This window comes from Colletotrichum scovillei, assembly GCF_011075155.1.
Source record: "Colletotrichum scovillei strain TJNH1 chromosome Unknown Contig00014, whole genome shotgun sequence".
NCBI classification, from domain to species: domain Eukaryota; kingdom Fungi; phylum Ascomycota; class Sordariomycetes; order Glomerellales; family Glomerellaceae; genus Colletotrichum; species Colletotrichum scovillei.
This window is the reverse complement of record NW_023336272.1, coordinates 427,633-453,019: the sequence shown is the minus strand read 5'-3', so window position 1 is coordinate 453,019 and position 25,387 is coordinate 427,633. Positions and strand designations below refer to the sequence as shown.

General features: G+C 47.6%; 1 protein-coding gene across 1 annotated transcript; it reads right to left on the bottom strand.

Moving 5' to 3' along the window:
• Window positions 1-4,309: 4,309 nt before the first annotated feature.
• HER10_EVM0007245 (uncharacterized protein) lies at window positions 4,310-8,876 on the bottom strand. The gene has a single exon (XM_035476806.1). It carries the CDS (start codon window positions 8,436-8,438, stop codon window positions 6,930-6,932), a length of 1,509 nt encoding a protein of 502 aa, XP_035325811.1. The 5' UTR covers window positions 8,439-8,876; the 3' UTR covers window positions 4,310-6,929.
• Window positions 8,877-25,387: the final 16,511 nt, after the last annotated feature.

Genomic DNA, 25,387 nt, shown 5'->3' with positions numbered 1-25,387 from the left:
TTTCAATTCGAAACCCATACTGCGTTGAAAGCTTTGTTGCCGGTGGCATGCAGGAAGCGATCGCATATGCAATTTGTGATGCATTTGAGGCGGCACACGAGGACGTGAAATTGTTGCTCTTCTTCGGGATCCAAGTCTCATTTGAGGTCAGAAGATGGTGTGAGACTGAGTGGGTTATGAGCCTAGAGAAATTTTACGATGAGCCCGGTGAACAGGAGTGGCGAAAATGACCTATTGTTGAAGACTAGTAATGAAGCAAACTTCGTAATTATGATAAGAAGGGTGAAAAAAGTAGCAGAAAAGTGAAGAAACGGCATGCCACACAGTATAATCATAATAGATCATCTCTGGCAGACCGAGAAATCGCAGAGAGAAAAGCAATGCTATTTGCCTTATTGGGGTGATATCATGAAACAAGTCATTTCTCTCACTGTTGAAGTATGAGTCCCGGTTCTTTGAGCCCGATTAGTCTCACAAAATAGCAGCCTCGATTGCGTTTACTTCATTTCACAGCACAAGAGATTGAGTGAAGAGTATCAGGTTCATGCTTCTGGGATTCCGACACAGGAAAGCACATGTTAATCATCAGAATATACCCGTTTCTCAGTTTTGAATAAGTGGAACACCAATTAAAACTAGTTAAGACGCGTCCCAAGCCTTGGAGCAGTGTAATACTTTAACAACAAACATCATCAAGCCATTTAATCCACACGCTCACAAGTTACGTCGGTTCACTTTGTGAGTGTCGTTATCCTACGGATGAACTGAAATAGAGAACGTAAATAGACATGTGAAGCGTTTAAGCGGAATCAATCACCCGAAAGATGCATTTAGATGATGGTCGCATCCAGTCTCACCCGCTTCATTGGCCTACCTCTCAACCGGTTTCTCTCACATATGTAGTCGCTTAGATGTGCCAATGTCCGGTTGTAGGTTTAATGTACGGTGAGACGAATGTATCACTTAACTCGTCGTAAATCTCAGAAAGGGAGACATTGCGTTGTTGCAATCGTCCAACGCCCTTGAACCCGTCTTCAGTTCACATCGTTTCCATCCAAGACCACCACCGTGACTTTGCTGAGAAAATGACAAGCAGTTCCACGATGAACATAGTGCTTTTCAAGCTGGCATAAAGCATGCCTCACATTCAGGGGTCGATTCGTTGAAATAGCGCCCACTGTCTCACCGGTCGCCACCGGCTTGACCGAATCCAAACTTAACCAAACCCCACTGGATGGCCTTGCTCTCAAATTTCGGGTCGTTGAATCTTATCCAAGATTACGTCGCCAATTGGCGAGTACCAAAAAACTGTATCCACTCATTCCAAGAAGGTCGAAACTCGGCTGACGTGGGTCAAAATAAGCTCTTCAATACTACAACGGATGAGCTCCAACTAGTTGATGGGTCCATATGTTCCCGGTGACTTTTCCTCGAAACTTGGATGGTCAAAGGAAACAACCAAGATCGGGCACCCAGATCACCACGAGATGACACGTCCACCTGGTAAGAGGCATATTTCGGCCGTACTGCAAGAATTCAGAGAATCAATCAGGTATTCGACCATTTTGCATCACAGAGGCTCTTGTTTCATCCTACTTAGACCTCAGACTGCGGACAGTTGAAGCGACTTAATGCCGAGCTCGAGTGGCCTATACATACCAGACCATTTGAAACAGTCGAGTACGCCAAATCTCTTTCCAAATGCCATTAAGCCCGCCAAGATACCTCAGAATTGCTGGTAAACGAACAAGCGCTCAAGCTGTGGCTCTCAAATTCCGGGAGCAACATGTCCTAGCTCCACGGATACCTAGACCTCTGTCAGTCAGTATTCACCTGCTTCTTGATTGACCAAAATTGAAATCCTACTTCGAGCCCATTGAAGACATCTACTTTTTCTGCTCATGAAAGGACGACAGAGATTGCGTCGAAGAAAATCTCGTGCTCTCCCTGATTCATTCGCTGCCATGGAAAGACTTCAAGTTGCCCTAGGTTATCGACAATAAGCACAAAGTCATTGATTCGGGAATCACAGACTCGGGGCCAATCTTGTGTGGTACTTTCCAGATCGCTATTGGTGTGATTAAAGATATAGCTGTTTGCTTTCTTGTCCATGCATTGGACGAGCTACTGCACAATCATCAGGTGACATTTAACGTTAGACTTTCGACCTCGTCGCAACCAGCAAGACCACATCCCCTATTGCCATTACACGTCGGACTGAGTAGATATCGACACATTGGTGTGCTCCTGTTCCATCCATCTCAATTTCGTGACTACACAGCAAGTTCACTCCGCCATGACGGCATATGTTTTCGAGATGACACTGGAAGACGACCAGACGAATGGTTTGAACAACAATTTTAGCAATAAAACTTTATCAGCTTTTGAGGCGAGAGCTGATGGTAATTTTGAATGGGCTTCACTGATCTGGTTCTTCATCATCGATGGCGTTGGTCTCTGGTGGAGCTCATTCATACAGTAAAAGCTCAAAGAGATCAAGATCCAGTTCATCGAAGGCGGTCGCCCCGCCTCCGAGGAGACGAGAACAGCTTAGCAATCAGCGATCAGCTTCTACTAACAGGGGAATCATACCCCTAAGGTCGATAGTAAAGTCGCAGTATAGCAGCCGGACCGCTTCTCTATCTCGCACGTTACGCTACTAAGGTCTTATATTAAAGCGGTATCTAAAACATAGGGCTACTAAAAATCTATACTACGCGTTCTAACTATATACCTAAGTCTACGCCCTTACGCTTACTCCGATTATTAAGTATTATAAGCACTTAACGTACTACGATATTTTAACTAACTTTCTAAATAGGTACTACTATTCTTATTACTATATTATATTATATCTTATACCTATATCTCGATATTAAGGTAATTACCCCCTATTCTATTATATAATACTTCCTCTCTATACTTTTACTAAGATCGATTTTATAATAGTTTAAAAGTTTAGAAATAATTAAACTATTATTTTTCTCCTAAACTCGCACTATATATAGAGGTAGATAGTATACAATAGCTAATATAAGCGCCCTTTGCCCTTGCGGGTTAAACCGGCGTTAAACAATACAACAACAACAACAACAACAACAACAACAATAACAAAAAAAACCAGTTCATCGAATCATGGGCTCAGCTGACAGCAAATACTGATCTGCACTATTTACCTCCCTCTTTTCGACTTTGGTACCTAGATAGCCACTCACTATTGGTGAAATCTCAATCAGTCATGTCATGAGGAAGTATTCAGGCATACTTGGAGACGTGGAGGTGATCCTAAGCGTGGGACGTTTCTTCCAGGAAAGATGTCCTCACCTCAGCAAAGTGGACTTTGCTCCAAGGGTCACATTCGTGGATCGCCCTATCAAATGGTCTCTGACATCAAAAGATATTGCGCAGAGCACTGAGACTTGGTATGATCGAACAAGTTTTTCACTGATTGAAATTCAGTGAATCTTGAGGCAGGCAGGCTTTAAAGACAGTCTGGCATATCTCGGTCTAGATGGATACGATCCTGGAAGCGCGATCGAGACGATTCATCGATGCTTGTGAACGTACTCCGAGCGTTTCATGTAACCAAATAAGACAGAATTACTTTTCCTCGCAAGCTCATCGACGTCAAGTAGGGTGACGCAGGGCTTACCCAACTCCCCCAGAAAGATGATATACCAAATTTTTTGGGGTAGAATTCTTTCTCATCCTCACCGCGAGACTTTTCCAGTCATCGAATAGAGGCTTTTTGGTCTTCATCTGCACTAGAAGTATCGAAGCTCCAAATGCAAGGGAGACTATTCGCTAGTGATTGCTCCCGTTTCGTTGAGGTTCGCCGAGCTGCATCTCCTGCCCCTATCCCGCCATGCGACCACAACTTCCTCCATAGTTACCTGAAGCTCGTAGCTCGAGCTCTCGAGTATGCCGCGCGTTAACAAGATCTATTCCCTCAGTCGGTGTATCTATGTTCATTCACATCGGGTACGCAGTATTCAAAATCTCGGCATAAGGACGACTTCCCTGTTGCCTTTCTCCTGTCATCGTTGCTGCGACGGGCTTTGGCATAGAGGGGAGCGCTAGAGAGACTCGATGAGAGACGATGTGCTTGGGAAATCCAAGAGCGAAGCGATCCATGAGGGTGGAGAAGAAAAAGAAGAACTTTTCCCGCCATCGTTGAGAGTGAGGGTAAGACCAGTTATCCCGGCTTCCTTCACTCACAAGGCGCTGTGTCAGTTGTTTCTTTCACGAAATCGTTCCATATGGAGTGTGGAAACGTCCACCCGATTATAGGATTTTGATGATGAGTGGACCGCTTGCCATGTCGTAAAACCGTACCAGTAACTTTATAATCGATGACTGTTCAGCTCATTGCAGGGCTCGTCACGATGATACTATGCGATTGAGATCCCGTCCTGCAACGCTCGATGCTCAGCGACTCTCCGACAAGCACCTCATCTCTGAGCTGCAGGACATGTTTCAAGAAATGCACATCTCCTCCAGCTCAAGTGACATACACATTTGCCGCCATTACTTGCTTGATCGCATCTCAAGAAGGGCGGCTTCGAGGCCTACGTCCTATCTACAGGGGCGGAAGGCCGAAAGTGTAGTCTGGCTATTCTTTTCCGAGATTTTGATTCCATAACTGGTCGACTGTGGTAGATTGAATAAGCTCCGATAACATTTCACTTCTTTCAGAGTGGTCTGCTGGTACTTCTGCTTCACGTGGTTAGTATTGGGTTGAACTTAGAGATACTCAGACATTACAGCACGCTGTAGCTTCTTAGCAAGCTGCTCTTGGTGATTATCACCCTGTCAAATGTCTTCTGAAAATCAGCGGCATTGACCCAGGTGTTCGAGGTAGAGGAGGCCGGACGCGGTTGACTTTCGCCTTGCATTATGGCCGAGAGTGTGCTGCTTGAAGTATGCTTGCTTCTCCAAGTGTAAACTTTTCTGATGCTACGTCGGAAAGAGAAACTCCTTTCATCAAGGTAGTCGGGTAGGATTACGAGAACATCAAGTTTACTATTCTTAGGAAGATGAAGAATGCGACAACTTTCATAATAATTTGGGCCGGACAGTTCTACACTGGCCAATTTCCCGGTTTATGGTTGACGCTTCATGGTCACCCTCCCTAAAGAGGAAAAGGCTGTGATTGATGCCAAAGACAACATGGATTTAACAGCGCTTAACTGTGCAGCCGCCCGATGGTCTGCAGCGTTGTGGCTCAACTTGGCGACCGTGGCACATCTCTTTCAACAAGCAACACCTTTGCGAGACCACGCTAACAGCAGTTGGCATCTGGAAGCCTTCGCCCTACGTTACACGTTCATTGGCACTGTATTCAGAACGAGATCTGGCTTTGGCAGTCAATCGGTCGACGGGAAGCAAGCCGCGAGGCTGTGGACCGCCCAGGCTGATGACCATCGAGGTTGAGGATCGTCGAGGCTGAGGATCGTCAAGAGGTGGTTCGATGAATGCTTTCCATTTGCCTGAAGCTTGCGTGAAAGCCGGCAATATTGACTAAGCACATGTCAATGACAAATACTACTTTGAGAGAAGTATGGGGTTTCGGTGTAGCTATCTTTGTGATTGCGTTCTGAGAGCCGACAACAATACTTCTCTCGTCAGTGGGCAACCGATCGCTTAGCACACGCGTCAATATAATGGTGTGTTATTGCTGCGTACTAGGGGAGGTGGAAGGAAGGGGAAGCGGGCGAAGACCACGATTCCTCCAGACGTCAACTGGTATGCGAGTGGCAGATCTCCCTGTCCTGCCAACAACTCAAAATTCCGACTACTCGAGCTGAACATTTGCGTTCCGTCATTATGCTGAACCAAAATGGTTGAGTAGCTCACTGCCCTTTTACCGCACTTGAGGTGACGGCTCGTTGACCGGGAGTGTATCCCTACATTGCCGCAACCGTTCCTCGTGGCCTCTGTTCCCGATAGCCGACGAGTTGGACTGGCGCCAACAGGGCGCAAATTAGCGGCAAGTCCCCATTGCTGGCGACCTTGTACACGTAAATTTCTTCTCCCATCAAGTTACCTGCGTGATCACTGGTATAGACAGAAGCAATCGGGATGGATCATGTTCACAATTACACTTGCCTCCTCCCATCGTCCTGGGATATGTCCTGCAACACTGCCTGCCTGCCGCAACCGAGGACGTAGTGCCTTTCCGTCTCCGTGCGGGCAGCGAGTGGTTGGCCACCTCAAGAGGGAGGAAGACATGTAAGTAGGTAGGTGCTTGACGGAGGGCAAATCCTACTTGGGTGACCCAAGACACGCGCCGTGCCAAAGGGGTACCGTGGACATTCTTACAACTCCCATATCTTGGGTAGTCACTGTAGGCTCGAGGTATTGCGATCAGGGGAGGTCTGCCCATATGGGCTGCGCTGGGCGCGGGTTGAGCTGATGTAGCCGAATTCATCCCCGCCACACTCGTAAATCTTCAGTGTCCGGTACTAGCCAATGCTTTCCTAGTCTTCCTCGGCCTTTGCCAAGAACGACTTCATGTCATTAGGCTTGATAGCAATACCGACATGGCCTATAACCAGGGTGGCGGTGCCACCGCCCGAGCGAACCCAAGGTACGCGATAATGGCATCCCAAGTATCAGGAAGCACCCCTACGCAAGGGTTGTATGTAGGTGCCACAAGGGGGGCGGCCGGGGGTTGCATGGTCGTCATTTCTCGTGCCGACGACGAAGGCGACGCTCATGATGAGTCTCAGGATGGAACAGATGAGGAAGGTCGATATTGGTGGCTCGCTTGCTTGTTACCACCTCTAACGTAAGAAGTATCTCCTCTGCTTCATCTTCTTCCTCTCGGAGTGCAGAAGTTGTGTGCCATGGGGAGCAGGGAGCATGAAACCAGCAACACCGAAAGCAATGCGGTGGGTGCCGTACTTCGGCTTGACTTGTTCGTTGATTCATGGTGGTTGAAGGGCTTTCAAGACCCTCCTTCTGACTTTGTTCAATTCAGCCTCGACACTCTCGCGCACCTGTTTCGCCATGCGATCCTCGAATGATTCGCGCTCCTTGTCTTCAAGCTCCTCTCTGCACTCCTCCAACCATGTTTTCTTGAGGTCTTCCATCTCATCACACACGTCCGGCACTTGCTTCTCGAGAGTATCGCACCTAGCTTGGAGTTGATCAAGGGTGATGTCAAGATTCCCGACCGTCTCGACATTTTCAGATTGACCCTCTTCCAGTTCACAAAGTCTTTTCTCCAGCTCATCGCACCGTGCTTCGAGCGCCTCGTTACGTCTCTGCGATTCCCTGAACATTTGTTGTAGATCATGGATGTGTTGTTGCTGTTGCTCAAGCGCATGCATCAGTGGGCTGCCCCGATCGGCTAGTAGCGGGTATTGCAATTTGCCCGGGCGAGGTGCGTCTATCACGGACGTTGTTGTGGTGCATACGGTGGTTGGCGAACGTTTTCTTTTGGTGCCTGGTGTGTACATATCTGCATTTCCCAGGGGGAAGACGTCCAGGGAGGGTTCCAGCGCATTCTTCTGCCTTCCAGGATCAACATATTCCGGCGGATCGCGTTCGCAGTCGCGTCTTGACTTCTCGGCGACTATGGCTGCAGGGCTTGGTCGGGTCTCCGGCGACTGTCCCTCGCTCGAGCACTCATCATACGGCGGGGGCAGACCTCGATCAGGTGGCACATCGTCAAAGGGAACGGTGCTACCGCCGCACGATGCGGGCGTGGTCGGATCGGGGGAGCCGCGATGTTCCTCGGCAGGAGGACAAGGATCACGAAGGCCGCGGGATGTGTGCACCTTGCCGCCAACGCCATGATACAGCCTACGTACATCCACCATACACTCATATGCAAGCTTGTCATTGTCTGACAAAGATGGAAAGTCTTGAATAGCCCTCTTGTATTTGAGAAATGTCTTCCGCCGCAGAATGTCGTGCCGAAAGAACACGGAAAACCGCGAGGCAGTCGCAAGGGACTTGAGTGATGCTCGTGTTTCCAAGACGGGTTCGCCGCCAGTTGTGTTTCCGCTATCGGAATCGATGGGTGTGACTAGGTCGATACGACCGTTCTGGTGCAGCTGAAATTGGAGACTGGCTACCGACTGCATGCCATTGAGTCGCGAGCGGACAGTTTCGAGGTAAGGTGGGCTTGGGCCGTTGGTGTTGGCTTTGTCATAGAGCATCTTCTCAAGTGACTCGATGCAGTCCGCTCTGATCTGTAGCCAAGACGTTGTTTTTGTTGACATGCCGTCGGGGATTACAAGCAGGCGGAAAGAGACGAGACCGGGGGAGGCATATCGGATGCGCAATCGGAAACTCTGCTCAATCACTTCAGGCGATTGTTCCTCATCTTCACGCACCGCAATGACGTTGGGTGCCTCAAAATCGCAATCATCCGAGTCGCAGGGCAGCATGTTGGAGTCGATGTCGGCTGATCCTGTAGGTTTAGACATGGAGGGGCGTAGCCCGACAGCACGCAAGGGAGAGAGAGGGAGCCCGACACTTACAGTTACGCTGTTATCGCACTTCTTTGCCCTTAGCAGCAAGTCCGTCGCGCGGTCCTAATGGAGAAGACGCATCCGGTAACGATCGTGACCCTGCTCAAAGTGCATGAGTAGCTATTGTACGAACAGTAGATTGACCGGGGCGTCTAGTCACGAACTCGAGGCGTCACGCTGCGGGTGCAAGCTACGCTTCGAATTGGTTCTGACGGGAACCCAGTCCTCCTCGCACAATGAGCCACGCCAGCAAATGAACGGTCGGAACGAACAGGATAGGTCTCTCCGTTAGAATTGCGCAAAAGAAATACTAGCGGGAGGAAGAGGAGGCGGCGCTGGAGATGGATTTGATGTCGGAGGGCCGCAACTTGTCGGGGACAAGGTAAGGTGATGATGAACGTCGTGAATGACAGAACGGGAGTTGCCGGTGGGACTCGGTGAGTGGAGATGGCGCGAGATCACGTGGTATGCTACCCGACTATGGGACTATGGGCATTTGCTTAGGTAAGGAGAAGGCTGTGCCCCGCATGTCGCCTTACCCCGTGTGTCCGTGCACCCACGTATGCCTCTTAGTTACATAATTATGTTGCAACAAGACAGTTATGCAGGTAACACATCTCAGATGCCTCGTTCATCTTCTGCATGACTTCGCTACTCGACAAGTCAAACACGGCGGTGTCGTTCGCGGCATCGATAGCGAAACCAAGGTCGTGCAGATGTACATCAGGAATCGCAGAAACACTATGTCGGCATCCTATCTACCACAGTCTAGTCGATCCACGAACAGTGGACTGGCCACCTACGCAGACTGCAACAATGCCACAGCCGTTGCGACTACCTTTGCCGCTCTCTCCATCGCAGAGCTCCACCAAACCGTTCCAACAGACCTGAGCCGCAGCTGGACAGATTGCAGGACTCGGTCGGGTGTAGCAGACGCGACTGTCGGCGGTCGAAATGACGAACACGGCTCTCACGGACTAGCAAGCGATCAAGGTGGCTAGAAGGTCGTCCTGGCAAGAGGACGACTGCGATATGTGATTGTCTATTGGCGCGATGCTTTGCTAACTCAATGATTCTCCCAGAGTCAGGTCAAGAAGACTACCACGAAGTCGTGTTTCTAGTTACGAAGGGCAGCGCAAGGGCAATGCGGGACCAACGACGCGCTATCCTATCCTTCAAACAGGCACAGTCAGCAACGCACCCAGCACAACAGAGCGCTGTAATGGTCATTCCACCCTGCGAGAATGTTGAACAGCCAGAGGCCAACTGAGGCTGCGCAACGAGGCAGCAGAGGTGGCCGAGGTTTGCGACATTCTGTCTGGGCTGGCCTCACAGCTTCCAAGGGCGGCTTTCATGGATTTGAAGTTCGAAACGCTGGCTGGTAGACCGCTGACGTTCTTTTCCGAATGATTTCGAAAGGCAGCAATGCGTATTCGTCTTCGTGACGTCTGAATCCATCGATTGCCAGCTTGTTGCGGAGATTCTGGATTTGATGAGCGATCTACCCTGGCTGATGCTTCCGAATACCACCGGAGCTCTCGAGTGCCATCGTGGTCGCACAGCCTTGTTGCGCGCACACATGTGGGATCAAAACAGACAAGACCTTTCAACTCCAGTCATGCCTTTCCCCTGTTGAGATCCAGGTTACAGGCAACTCCTTTGCTCCGCCGCTTTACCGGTGCTTCTTCTTCCACTTCAACTTCATCGGCTTCTTCTGTCTCGCTCGCGTCAGGCGCAGCTCCTTCTCCGGTTTGTCTTTGGCCACATCCGCTGTCCTGCCTGCTAATGTTCGAACGCGTGTCTTCACTTTGCCATCGTCTCGTTCGTTCGCGCCGTTGATTGGTGCACCACTGAGACATCATGGAGAAACCAGGATCGCAGAGTCGCTCACATCTTGACCGCTGGCCCATCGTCAGGGAACGCAATCTCCTATCCTTTCGCCTCTCAAGAAAAGCCAGAGGTTCCATCCACCAGCTTCTTCCACATCAGACATCGCCATTAGCACCACCGCGTGGCACACACTGGCGGCTTCATAATCAATCAACTCGGGCTATACCTCACACCATTTGGCGAAACCACACCATGATATTGCAGAATAGCTTGTGGCAAAGATATTTGGCGTATTGATGATTTGCAAGTCTTTCCTGCCTGATCTGTGGTCTCCCTGTTGTGGCTACTCATCGCAGGGTAGATGAAGATTTCCTTCCGGTCTACTCCCAAAAGCAACCGAAATTCCTGATCTCAAAAAGAGAGCTTGGAGTCCGCCAGCATTTTTTGCACATAAAACGGCTAGCGCTCATACCCGCAACCTCTTTCAGAGTTGAGATGGAGACCAGAGTGCCTAGGCCGCTAGGATCCTTCTCCAGACTACACCACTCTCTCCTCCAAGATGTTTTACTTATGCCAACAGCATGTCGCAGCTCAAGTGAGTAGACACCCACCCAAGACATTCGTCTCCTCACACCAGCCCCCATTGTGTCAACCACGTTTGTATATCCGACGCTGAAATCATGCAATCCTCTGGTAAAACTGCCTTTTTCGCCACAGCTTCAAGAAATCTCCCGGTGAAAGAAGCACTACCGCCTGCTCTCGCGAGAAACTGGCCACCGGCATTGGGCTAGTCTCTGGTCCCTCCTTTCTGCTCCCGATGTCATCGCATCACCGTAGCCGCAAAATCACATCTACAAGCGGGCAAGGCTGTGTCAAAGGTGGATCTGACGAGGCTGTGCGTCACGACGATTGCTGTGATGATGCTGCCTTGCGCCAGGCGTACCGTAATGGTTGCAGGATGATCATCACCGACACAGCTTTCCAGGGGAACCCAAAGATTATGAGGTGTACTCTTGCTCCATGCCGCCCGATGACAACGTGCTTGTGACCGCTGTGCTGCAAGATCGAATATTGGAATCTACTACGCTTGTCCGGGACATCGGGCCTGTTTCTAATCTATCCTTAGTTGCCTTAAGACAGAAGTCACTCGGATTCAAAACGTCATACCCCATCATATCTCGTCCTCGTCGTCATTGCTGTCAGATTGCATCCTCAGACCCCAGCAAAGTCGAATGGTGATTACGCTACCTCTGCACATGGCACGTAAGTCGGGGCGATCCTCGTATGTTATCTTAACTGGTTGGAACGCGGGACCGAGCGAGGTTCCCCGATGCATTTACTACAATCAGTAACTTGTGCTACTTTGGAAAGCGCCTATCGGATATCGTATCTTTGAAGGTAGCTGCGCTTCAATTACCGGACTCGCAAGCGGTGAGTCCAGTGGTGTCTAAGGTAGAGCAGTGTAAAGGCTGGACTTGATATGGCGTGAAGAGTTGAGAGTTCAATCATTTACAGACGCAAGTGCTACGTAAGCTCCAAAATTCCGGGCAGTTGTGGGCGATAGCGCGTGGAGACTGGACCAAATTGAGTACCATTTACATCGTCCTCGTACATTCAATGTATGATCAACTGATATGAAAACTTCCCAATCATCCCAATCTGTGAAATCCTTCTAGCTTATACGAGAGAAAAGGCATCTTGATTCGAAGTATCTTACCTTCTGAATGAGAGATCTTTCATGACCAACCCATACGTCTATGGGTATCAATGAGAACTGGATCCTTATCCTCATTCACTCGGCAAGTAAGTAAGATTTGAGCTCGAGATCCCACAGGCGACTGTTCACCATGGCAAGATTGCTTTGCGCCGCGTGCTACTTTTCATTTGGACCTCCTAGAGGTGTCCGTCTTGAACAGCCTACTTTGGCAAGCACAGGCTGGTCAGAAGACGCACATATCCACTGCCTCTTTTCGAAGAATCCAGTGACACTCCATCTTCAGAAGTCTTGTGAAATGACCTATGATGAGACGACCTTCGTCGTCTCCATGCTACTGTCCGGTATCTCATCAAGCCCAAGCATCATGAAGTGGCATCGAGGCCCGTTGGTATTTGCGTCTGCCAGTCGAGAGACTGGATGAATGAGTAAAGAAACTGCGCTCCCTTGATGTCGTAGGTAAGCCCGATGATCGTTTCTAAAGTGCGCACTTTAGAAAGTGCTTGTCAGATGCGGGTGGTATTGGGCAACAGACCAGGACTCTCTACTGAATTAGCTACCTGCCAAGATAGGTATATAGAAGAGAAACAAGTCAAGCAGTCGCTTCGAGCATGGATCTTACCTCCAGTGGCAAACCTTCCAGCTTCATACGTCTCTATTTCGAGAGTCGGTGAAGGTATTAACCTAGTAACATTGCGTCGCATGCTCGGTGCGCGTCACCGTGAGTCCGACACTGGCATAGCGCAATCAGAGCGAATGCCGGGAGCGATGAGCGATTCAGGAGATGAGGCCGTGAAGTCAAAACACGATGAGAACAAGATGGCGTCACAAAGGGAGAGGAAGGAATTGCGAATGCATCTCGCGATCCCACGAGGTCTCGTAAAACCCTCCTTCACTGTCAGCGAATACGATGTTCTCAACTGCTTAAGGGGGTCTCACAGGTTCCAACCACCGTCCGACGTTATCGCCAGCTGTGGTGATTGTCCTTTGAGATGTCGACTCCAGATTTTGACTTAGCAATGGTCTTGTGAAGCCGGCGTCATTGGTCCTACCATTGGTCGCCGTCACCATGAGCAGAGAAGGATAGGGCTCAAGACATGTGAGTGCCGTAGTTCAAGCGTCGTACAGTGTACAAGCTGCAGAGCAGGGCGTAACATCTCAGAGAGAGTAGGGTCGCAAGTGCTGTGAATGCTGGTGAAGCTTAAAATTTACAATACGACCGCCGAATATCAATACCCGCATTGTGCATACTGATATGATCCAAACATTCATTTTACCATGCTCCTTGGGGTTACTGGAATACCAATGCCGGTGCCTGTAATCCTAGAAGATGGAGTCATTGAACAAAGCAGCGAATAGAAAAGTTACTGAGCAAGAATGCCGGCTAGTTCTATATGGACGCCCGGTTACAGGAGAACTGCAATACCTCCAGCATCTCATATGTTCCAATCTCGGCCTCGACTATGCTCATCCGTAGCTCGGTGTGAAGAGTGAGTTGTTCTGCAAGGTCTGCTGCACTCGCGATAAACGATCATTCGTGTCTGAGGACCGTGACTCCGGGGAGACCCCCAAGCTCGGGTGGACTGTAGACTAAGGTACCTTAAGCTTTCGCAGACCTCGCCAATGACAGGAGCACCATGTGCCCATTTTGAGAACCAATTTGTTTGTCTACTCGTTAAGACGCCTTGTGTAGAACGAGGCGGCGATCGAAGATCGAGTTTTGCAGGACAAGGGCAGATTATCAGGGACGGTGGTCACTCATACCAGCTTAAAAGTCGATGAAGTCCAGAAAGTTGACTGGACAATAATCTCACAATAAGGATATTTCATAAACGTCCAAGTTTCAGAAACACTCGCCTTCACTCGTAATCTCACATCCAGTGGCTTGATCCAGAATTTGCTTAACAAAGCCGGGGTCAGGAAGAGGAGGCTGTCAACCGGCCGCGATGTGCGCTGAATTGTTATGGTAACGGCGCGCAAGCTCTTAGCGGCGCACTAAACGTGTGACTGAAATCCAATCTTACACATTAGGCAACTCCTTTCCTTGTTTTAGTGCCGATGTCCACGTCTAACCTAAAGTTAGTCAAGTAGCGTGTTGATAGTGTATTGAGTGTAGGCCGTTGGCAGTACAATGCTCTTGGCTGTCGAGGCATTAACCATATTGGCTACTGTCCCAGTCCTACTACCGACATCCACGTTGATAACACAATCCAAGCAGTCCGCTCCGTATTCTCCGAAACTCTATGAACCTTGATAGCTTCCTATACCGCTCTTCTCGGCCTATTCTCAGCTCAGTCGAGTTGGGCTCGGATTGGTTTAGTCTGGTCCAGGGGCCCTTCAGCTATCAACGGAGTACCTCCTTCTGCTTGTGTCGCCTGAGGCTGGTTTTGGTCTCAGAAATGAGAGGCAATCTTCACTTGGATCCTGCCGTTCTGCTTGGAGAATAGGGAAAAACGGAAGCATGACCGACTGATGTTTGCGTGTGAGGGGACAAAAAGGAAATAAGCAACATCAAAAAGAAGTTACGATTAGGGGGGAGTGATCCTACGCCACGAATCCTATTTCCTGGGCCTGCAAAACACCGCAGAAGATACTTGAATCAGTCAATAACAGACCTGACTGGCAGGTGAAGGCGAAGCGTTTGGTCGGAAAAGACTGCGGGCTCGGTGCTAGCGCCAAAACCTTCGCACGTGAGTATAGCCATTTCTCGCTGCATAACGAAAGAAAGCTCGGCTCAGAACGGCAAGGAAACGGAAGTGGAGTGAAATTGCATACAAATTGAAGTATGCAAAAACGAGAATCGTCTTACGGTATGAGAAGTCAGCTACGTGATGTGCCGGAAGTGAGGAAAGCAAGAGGCGAATCCAAAACGGTCTGGTTTCTCAAATGTTACCAGGCCGAGAATCAGAAAGAAGGCAGGTTGGTAAGCTCCTCCAGATAGAATAGAATGGAACGAAGGGCTTAACGCCTAGTAAGATGGAGAAGGAGTGTCATGAAACAAACAAAGAGGTGCTAGTCTTGCTGAGAGTGGCTCAAGACCTCAAGCGGACATTTATCTCTATCTCCCAGAAGTCTAGAAGCGGGAATGATGGCCAATGAGTGAAAGGACCCATGTTGTAAGCCATGTAAGGTAAAGAGTCCCTAAGAGACCTTGGAAGTGCCGGATGAATGAGCAGGGCACTCCTACAGTGCTTTTTGAATAGAAGCCATACCTCCAACGCAGCTTTCATGAATGGAACGCAGGAACCTGGCTGGTCAATACAAGCCGATGTTGACCAGGCGATAATGATATACCAATGCCTCAATTAGTCAAGTCCTCTGAGATAGAAATTATTTTCTCTAATCGTGTTCCGGGAGAACGCAAATCGATTGCCAAAAGGCTTTCAGGATCACGCTCTAGGTTTCGTCAAAGTATCGAAGGGAATGACTGGTTCTGAGAGAATTGGGCTCTTCGGCGTGAATACGCAGGCGGGCAAGGCCCGCTGGGGAAAATCCTGCTTTGTTAGTCACCTTGACCGACCCATACTTCAATAACCTGATGGAGGAATTGATTGGAACGCGGGCTAGCCAGCTTCGAGTTCAAGGCCCAAATTCCAATATCTCCCCAATTCCTTGGGAACCTATCTGTGCAAGGAAGCTGTCTTTCCTAGGAGAGTATACTCCTACTTCTGAAGTCTATGCCTTCCTTTGGAAACCTTTTTCTAAAGAATTCGGTTCAGCTTTCAGAATGGCTTTCTGCCCCCGGAAAACACCTCCATACAATTGTTGGGTGAGGAATTCAAGACATACTCGCAAATAATGAGGCCAAAACCGTATAGCAACAGCAGGAGGAAGACAAAGAAGCCACGATTCGAGCCCAATGTTGGTCCATCAGGTGAGCCAGTGGAAGTCAGAACCTTGTCCAGATCAAATACTCGGCCTCTAACTTTTCTTTATCTACCCGTTGCCAGTCTAGTGGGTCCGTCTTTTTCACATGCAAAGACTGGGAAATGGCAGGGGGCTGAGATAACTACCATTTCAGGGGCAAAACCCACAGAGATTTAGAGGCATATAAAGTGGCAACTTCCCTGCAATAAGGAAAGGAGTTCTAATCAAGCATGCAGTTGACGATATCTAGACTTCAGTCATTACATAATCTTCGTGTCAATCCCATCAACATTCCTTCTGGGAAGGGAAGAAAGATTGATACTCGAGGAATATGAGCAATCGGAAAATTTTTAGATCGCCGTACAAGTTTTGAATCCTTATACAATCAGGGGGAAATATGAGGTTAATAAACTACAAAACTGCTAGTCACTTATTTTATTATTAACTGAGCAGCCCCAGAAACCTTAATACCTCTAATATTTATACTAAGGGCTAAAGCGAACCCTACAATAAGTACTTCGTTTACTCCTTTAATATAAAAATAATATAACTAATAGTATAAAAATAATATCTTACTTAGGATTTATAAAAATAACCTTAGTATTATTAATATATTATAGCTAGCTAGTCGTAGTAAATATATTAATAAAAGTTAAGGTTACGCTAAATAAATAATATCGTAATTATAAATAACTTCCTTAAAGTTATATTTATTAATTATAAAATAAATAAAGTTTTAATAATTAATCATAGTTTTATTAAAAGGGTTCTTAATAAAAATACTTAAAAACGATTATAAAATTTAATATTAAGTTAATTATTAAAAGTTATAAAAGATCCGTTTTTAAACTTAGCTTAAGTTTATATTATATATAAATCTCGTTTTTAAATATATCTTTTATAATATTTTATTTTATTTATTAATAATTAAGGATAAATATTAATAATTACTTATTTAGAGTAATTATAATAATTACTTTATTACTTAATTACTTTTTATTTATATATAACTTATTTTATAGTTTTTATTTTATAAAATAACTCTTATATTTTTAGTTTTATATATATATAGTATATTATAGTTATTATAAGCTTGCAGGATAGGCCTAGTTTTAATTATATATATTAAGTTATAATATAATACTCTTTTATTATTTTATTAAAATTTTTATTTTATAAAGCTTTAATTTAAAAATTTATATTAGAATATTATAATTTAAAGAAGTATAATTATTAATAAAAAAAGGCTAAGAAATTAAAAATAGTATATATTTTATAATATGATATTAAGTAAAGCGTTTTAAAATAAACGTATTTTTAAAATAAACGTAATTTTAAAATAAACGTATTTTTAAAATAGATATAGTTATAAAATAAATATTAAATTAAATTAAATATTTTAAAAGTATATATATATATAATAATAAAGTTTTAAAACTTTTAGTTTTAAAATAATATTTTAAAAACGAGAAACGTATTAATACTTAAAATAGTTATAATTTAAAAATAAATATAGCTTTAAAATAGACGTAGTTTAAAAACGGATAGATTTTTAAAATAAATAAAAATAATATTTTACTTAAGATTTATAAAATAACCTTAGTACTACTAATACTCTCTTTATTATTTTATTAAGATTTTTATTTTATAAAGCTTTTAAAAATTTATACTAAAATATTGTACTCTAAAAAGTATAATTATTAGTAAAAAAGCTAAGAAATTAAAAATAATATATATTTTGTAATATAATATTAAATAAAACGTTTTAAAATAAATATATTTTTAAAATAAACATAATTTTAAAATAACTATATTTTTAAAATAAATATATTTTAAAATAGATATAGTTATAAAATAAATATTAAACTAAATTAAATATTTTAAAAAAATACATATATAAAATAATATAGTTTTAAGACCCTAGTTTTAAAATAATATTTTAGGAAAAATGAGAAACGTATTAATACTTAAGATAGTTATAGTTTAAAAACGAATATAGTTTTAAGACGGACGTAGTCTAAAGACGGATGGACTCTTAAGACGGATGGACTCTTAAGACGGATGGACTCTTAAGACGGATGGACTCTTAAGACGGACGGATTATAACACAAATAAGCTCTCAAGACGGAAATACTTCCATAATAGATAGATTCTTGAGACTAAGGACTTCTAGAGATAGATAACCTCTTAAGACGGGTGGATGATTTAGATAGATAGATTCTTAAGAAGGACGAAGCCCTGATTCGTACGAAGCCTGGGACCTAGGACGGACGAAGCCTCAGACGAACAAACTCTTAAGACGGACGAGGACTTAAGACGGACGAAGTCTTAAGACGGATATTGTCCTGAGACGAAGCCCTGAGACAGATGCAGTCCTAAGACAGACGAAGTCCTAAGATAGATAAGTCCTGAGAACGACAAAATTATGAGACGGACGAGGTCCTAAGACAGACGGAGTCCTGAGACAGATAAAGACTTGAGACAGATAAGGACCTGAGACGGACGGAGTCCCAAGACAGACGTAGTCCTAAGACAGGCGGAGTCCTAAGACAGACGGAGTCTCAAGACGGACTTGATACTACATTCTCTAAGTAAACTCCTCAAGCGAGGAGAATGGGGGATGAAGTTTAGATGTTTGCATGACCTCAACGTGTCTAGTCCGGAATAATATCTCAGGATATATTGTCTCAGAGAGGTGCGTCGGCTGAACGGCTATGTTGTGCGCCTTATATTGAAAGATGGTCTAGAACTACTACTTCACCAACAAAGGGTCGTCATGGATATGGGAGGCGTCGAACAAGTCAACCATCAACTGTTTCAACAGCATGGTGAGCAAGACGAACGTCGAGGAAGTGTGGCACGACTACTGGCTGTGCAAGAAGTTGGGAGGCCCGTTGGCTGGTCTCTTCGAGTGGAGACGAACGAAGTCACGAGCTAAAACAAGACGATGGACCTCTGCGTGATGTAGAAGACGAGCACGAGTTTCAGTACACGTGCATCACCTCGACTGTGCATCACGATACAAGCGTGATGCAGAAGGATCCTCGGCAACTTCAAGAACGTATTTGAAGATGTGGTGGACTAGGGTTCTCGTGTACTTAAATGAAGTTTTGTCCGTTGGCAAGACTGTGAGATCTTTGACAGCGTCTGGGACGTCCGAGATCTTAAACACGTACGGCATGATCAATGTTCTCGTTAATGATCAGCGTCGGTCGATGAACCCCGACCCGCCGGGCAACAATAGGACGTGCCTGTTTATCTGGAAGTCGGCGTCCGAGGGATACTGGATGAATCACAAAGCCATCTCGTGGGTCGGTTCGACCGGCATCAGTTTCATCCACGCGGGGTCCATCATGCATAGCAGCAAGGTCGTGGTTGATTCCACGGAGTTGTATTGGGTCATGGGCGCGAGAGCATGCATGGGTCACTACTTCGTCATTGACCTCACCGGACTGATGGGGGAGAAGATGTTCCCCCTCGGCACCTAGCACCCAGACTCCGTCGATAACCTAGGGGACGACATGTTCGGGGACGACCTGTTCTCTGCGACGTGCTGGGAGATCCATGAGGAGTTCCGCATGTCCATAGACTTCTCATTGCACGTGTTTGAGACAGGAACGAAGAGGGTTGCACGTTTTGGAGGCTTGCACCAGGATATCAATTGAGAGCTCAATATCGGTGGGCAAGTAGGCGGCGGTCGAGACCATGCACGCGCTCAGCCTGTGCATGTTCTTGTGTTCGACCTTGTCAATTTCCCTCATTCTCATGCACTCCGTGGCGATCGCGGTGCCGAAAGCCTCGCCGCTGAACCTGATCTTGACGTATCTTACGAGGGCTAGGTCCTCCATGACCACGAGTCATACCTCAACGGTGCGTTGGGCAGCTCGATGCCCTTACCGATCCTAATGGTGGCTACGGCGTTCTTCACTTCAAGGAATACAACTCTGGCGACGGGTGGGAGTTATTGGAAGCTCGTGTAGCCGACCGCCATCGGGTGCTTCGGAGCTTCGAGGTCAGGGTCTCGGCGACGCCCAGTACATTCCCTCCCGTACTGCGTCGAGCGCAAGTGTGCTCACGCCCCTGATACCGAGCTTGAGACGTCATTCCTCTCGGTTATGTGGGCTGGACTGGGTATGAACTTCGTAGTCTCGTTCTTGACGTCGGTGAATTCCCCATTGTTCATCGTATACAGCACGGTTGATAGGGATTTGCATATCTTCATCATTGACCTTGTCCGCCACAATAATCGGGCTGTCGGTTCTTGCTAGGCAGAATTTCAGTGTCAATAGGTGCTCGACGCAGGGAAGAAGCTCACAGAGGCCAACTGCTGTTAGGGTTCAAAAGAGGAATTACTGAAATCTGCCCTTCCCTCGAGGCGTACTCTCTGCGCTCTATATATGCTCAAGCTGCTCCTTTGTTGCTCAGACCTCCCCTATTGATCCTATACTAACCCCTATCCGGGCAGAACCTGACATTCAGTGACGAGATCATTGGGGACTTCATTGCAACATCTCAGACGATCTTCCTTTTGACGTACCTAGACGAGGCCGCTACCAGATACCGACTTGTAGATCAAGCCGCTGACGATGCTGCGTTTCGCCTTAGTGTCCACGGAGTCTCGCAAAAAGGAGAAGCAAGCATCAGTCGACTCGCCTCCGGTTCTGCTGGTAGACTCAGCGCCGTTATACCGTACTCACACGAAGGGCATCCTGTGCCCATACAGGGCTAGGTAGTTCAAGAAAATGTCGGGCTACACATGACTGCACCGCCGTAACAGCCACTTCCGGCCCGGAGCTCTATTTCTCCGACACTTCCCGGAGGAAGGCGCGTCGAACCACCTCCTTCCCGTCTCGAGCGCCTACTTTCTTGAGAGCCAACTTTCCTCCACTGCATCTTCTGCCTTCTCGTTTCTGTTGACTGATTTTTGAAGTCAAAACGACGACTTGAAGAGTGATTTGTCTACTTGGAGTAGATATGTCTCTGGCGGGATAGCCCTTGTAAAGGTGCGGATTACTCGACGGAGTCTTTGAGACAGCGAGAGTTGCTGTTCTGGCAGGCGAGGCTGGAAGGGCGTCGGGTCTGCGGCTGCTGCGAAGGATGTTTTAATGAGTGATTACCGGGGGGGACAACTAAGGTATGGCTTCTGCGAGCTTCCCCCCTGCGTCTTATGCCTATTGACAGCAGAATACCCGTCGACACATTAAAGACGGCCAGGGAAGCTGTTGTTGCGTGGTAAGTGAGATAGGTTAGGAGGGTCGTCGGTTCTGCGGTTGCCCCAATGATACTCGGGTGAGCAAGTACAGTGGTACGAGGAGGAAACGAAGATACAGGGCAATAAGTACCGGTGAAAGATCGCAACAGAAGGTGGGAGGAGCAGAGAATCTTTGGTTAAATAGTCAGGAAAGGTTCCATTCCATTGTCGAGAATCTAACGGCCGGATGTACCCCGGGGAAAAGCAAGATGTTGGAATAAGGTACCATGTGTAGGTGCCAGCAGACCTGAGAAATTCGGAAGGTGGTCGGGCCGTACTTTCACTCGGCGGAGCAATCGTAGGGCCTGCCCACCAACTTCTTCCGTTCACATCTCCAATACGCACGGCAGTCAATGTGCAATCATTAGACCTTGTACCGGCCGGAACGCACCATGACATACATACCAAGAGGGGCACTGATCAGTGGTTGAACTAAACGCCCCCCTCCATCACAGGTCAGCTGGGGTATGGCCGACGAAAGAAGCGGTTCCGAGCCATCTCATCAGCCCTTTCTCCTGTTTACCTTAGTGAGGTCGTTGAGACTGACAATACTCGTTCCATTCTCCGCTGCCTCAGTCTCTCCACCGTCGACACTGGCCCACAAGTTGTGTAGTCTCAAGCCATCGAGATAGCGTTCCACCACGCAGAACCTCTCCCGCCTGAAATCCACCATGTAAAGGTCACTTTTCCAAACCCCAGCCGCAACACCGATCACCAGGTCAATCGCTAGACTGTTGGCCGTTGAGAAGATGGCAGTCAAGTACGCCGTACGACTTCCTTCGAGTCCTTCCGCCGGAAGCTGACCTCGATACCATAGGGTCACTCCAACAAGCTCCTTTCTGCCACAGAATGACGTGTGGGGGGAGCTCCCTCGACAAGCCCTCAATAGCTAGACCGCTGGTTTCCAAGGAAAATGTCACTTCGACAAGACCTTCTCTAGCGTCAATTGCGCTGGACTTTTCCCGACCGCTCGATATGGAAGGTTTCCACTTCCAGCACTTCCTTCTGCCGTAAGTCGAAGTCGCCCCAGAAAGCTCACTTCGATAAGCTATTATCCTATCAGCATTCTCTGCAGAACGAGCTGCTTTCAAGCAGCTCGCCGGGTCTCCAGGACGCCAGACGACATCCTTCCGCCAGAAAAAGTTTTGGCCGCGGAAAAGTCACGCCAGTCAGCTTTTCTCTGCCAGACTTACCCGTGGAAAGAGCTTCATCGAACACGTTTCAATCGCCATATCGCTAACCGTCGCGAAAAGGCTTCCTTTCGCCAGATCTCCGTGGAAGAATCCGACTTTCACCATTTCCCTCCGCGGAGAGTTGACTCGCTACGGAAGGGTCACTTCAACCACCCTCGTTCCTCCAGAATCCCCTGACGAAAGATGCCCATCCAGAAACCCTCCGGCACTTGGGTGCTGATTCATAGGGCTGGCTGCGGAGACAGGGCGTTCCAACACACCTAGTTTCATGTCCTTCAACCAGATACTCGCCCTGTGCCCTCCAACACCAGAACCGAGATTCAACAGCTGCCCGAGTTTCTAGCTCTCGCGTTTTCTCTCCTAAGACATCCCTTGGGTTTCGATAAATCCTCTACCCACCGCCCGTGTTCTTTCTTTGCTGCTAAATCAGCAGTCAGCCTAAACTTTTGCTTTTTCCCCCGCGGGTCTAGCTCCTCAGCAACCGGAAGGGGGGCTCGATGAACAGGAAAAGTGCCGGATATTTCCCTCAGTCGACAGAAAGTTCCCGGAAACTTCCAGACGCTTCCACCTACCGTAGCCACTTCACGGCAAAAGCCAGCGCTCTCGGCACCTCCTTCAGTCACTTCCAGCTTAACTTATTGGACGTGAGTATCCCCTTATACCAGCCCGATTATGAGTCACCTTTCTTAGCCACCCCCACCGCAGATAGCCAGACGAACAATAGATTGCCAGAAGTTTCAATACTTCAACTAACAACAGCAATACTCAGCACTTCTTCAAGCAGTTCCTCTTTCCCCAATCCAACGGCAAGAACCTCCTTCAGCCAACTCGACGGCGAATCACCTCGCTCTGCCACTTGCGGGCAAGGGTCGAGTCACCCACGCGTACTTGAGACAGCAGCACATCACAGGCGTTAAGTGGTCCAGTGGACGTATACGCCGCTCGGGCTCTGGCTTGGAGAGAAACTCGCGTGTGCGGATGAGTTGAATGATAAGGGAATCATCTGAGCAATGAGATTATGGAATCTTGGTACGACAATTACAGCGGAAGCCATGCCAAAATTTTAGCAGTCGAGTTCTGAAGTTTGAATTCCAGTTTCTGCTACAAAGTCAACAGAATTCCGTGCTTTTCTACTCACAGATTTAGATACTACGAGTATTTGAATGCCAGTAAGCCGAAAGGGTGAGTATGGTCGAGAGAGGCCATTTCTGTCGCTCATAAGACAGGGTTTGACAAAGGTGCTAGGTGTGAAAGTGGCGTGAATAGGGCGCTGGTCCACGATCATCGCCTTCGTCCTGATTTTCCCTAATCACGGGCATCTCCGAAAGGAATGTGATGACTGAGAAGTAAGCCTTCTGCCAAATCCCGACGAAGCAAGTGCCTGTTACACGATTCCGAATGCTGCTTGAGGATGCTGGTGAAGATTTTGATGTCCAAAAAGGTCACTAAGTGGCCGGCATGGAACATTGTTGGCATATTCCATCCACGGTCAAGAATAGGGCGTTCTAATCTATGGTGTTATGACAGTATCTGTATGACTTCTTTCGTTGTCCCGGTTTCCAGAATGTGTGGGATCGCTTTGACAACCGGCTTTGTTTATCCTCTTTACGCGCATCGATCCTCGTCGCGCAGTTTTCTTCGATCCCATGCCTGGCCACTCTATGCTTCCAGCGGGTGAAGCAAGAATGACATCTGGCATTCCAGATCCCTCCCAGATCCCTGGTCCGTATCCATGAGCTGGATGGATGGCATTGATAGGATCGTGAAAGAAGAACTCGCGAGGGCTTTTGACATGTTTGATGGAACTCAAAAAGTCAGAATAGTCTGAGAATTCTTCCATTCCCTGCTTCTCAGATGACACGTGATGGAAGGAGGGGACTCATGGAAGCGTCACCATCACCAGACCCGGACGAACCAGCGTGAATCCGGAGGACCGCGGCGGGCATTTTCAATCGCGGGAGACGCTCCACATATCCGGTTTTCACTTCGCCGGACATGACACGGACTTTGAACCGGCTGAATTGAAACCTACCATGATCCCGATAGGCCGTGCGAAAGATTCTGGTGCCGCATCTAGCCAATTAACGAGACTCTTCGCGCCAACGTTGACATGGTCTCTGCTCCTGCGACATGAGGTTGAGAGTCCACCTTGAGCCGTCTGTCTTTGAAGGGTAGTGACCTCGGCAGTGATCCACTGTCAATTAGGGGTAGACGCGGCCAATACTGCGACGCCAATATCTTGCTTCCACCATGGACACCGGTCTCCAGCTGTGGCTCAACGTCATGCTCTGGATGGGGATATGATCAACTTTGCACCGTTAAGCTGTCACATACGACCATACCCGTTGGAAAACTCGGGATCCCGTCCGCTCTCCCATAGATAAGCCAATGAGGGCCGGATTAGTAGTTGGGTCGGTGACGACCAGCGAATACCTGGTGTTGTATGTCCTTTGTTTTGTCTCTGGAGTCAATCCCGTGATCCTTCTTTTTGTGGAGATCCTGGCGGTTGTGCAGTCAGAATGGTGAGGAGCGGTGAAGCCGCGGACCGTTGAAGCCATCACGACACCGCTTGAGTCAGAGCTTAAGGTATTCAGGTTCCAGACAGGCCCTGATATGTGGTTTCAAGGCGAAGCGCTAGGCAGATACCTTTGCTCCTCCCAGGCTTTGCCTTCCGACAGTGTGCTTGGTTCTGCCATGCATGTGGTGGTTTTTTGCTGGCTGTGCAGACGCAAACAAGCATCTTGTCAAAATCCTTTCGCGTGCTTCCCTATTACTTCTGCCCCGGGTCTTGCCTGCCCAAGGTTAATGTTGAACCTATGTTGTGCAGTCGGCAGGAAAGGTGGATCTGGAAGGCGGCCAGGGCCATACAAACGGCCCCTTCCCACTTACATACCACTGCTGGAGGAATCGTAGGCTCTGCCCAGTAACTTCCTCCTCCCTCCATTTTCATACGCAGCAATAGACCATCATTTTATTGGCCTTCGTGCTAACCGAACGATTGCCCTACTGACGTGCTGGGCTATGGCAGTCAAATATCAAGGTTGGCACT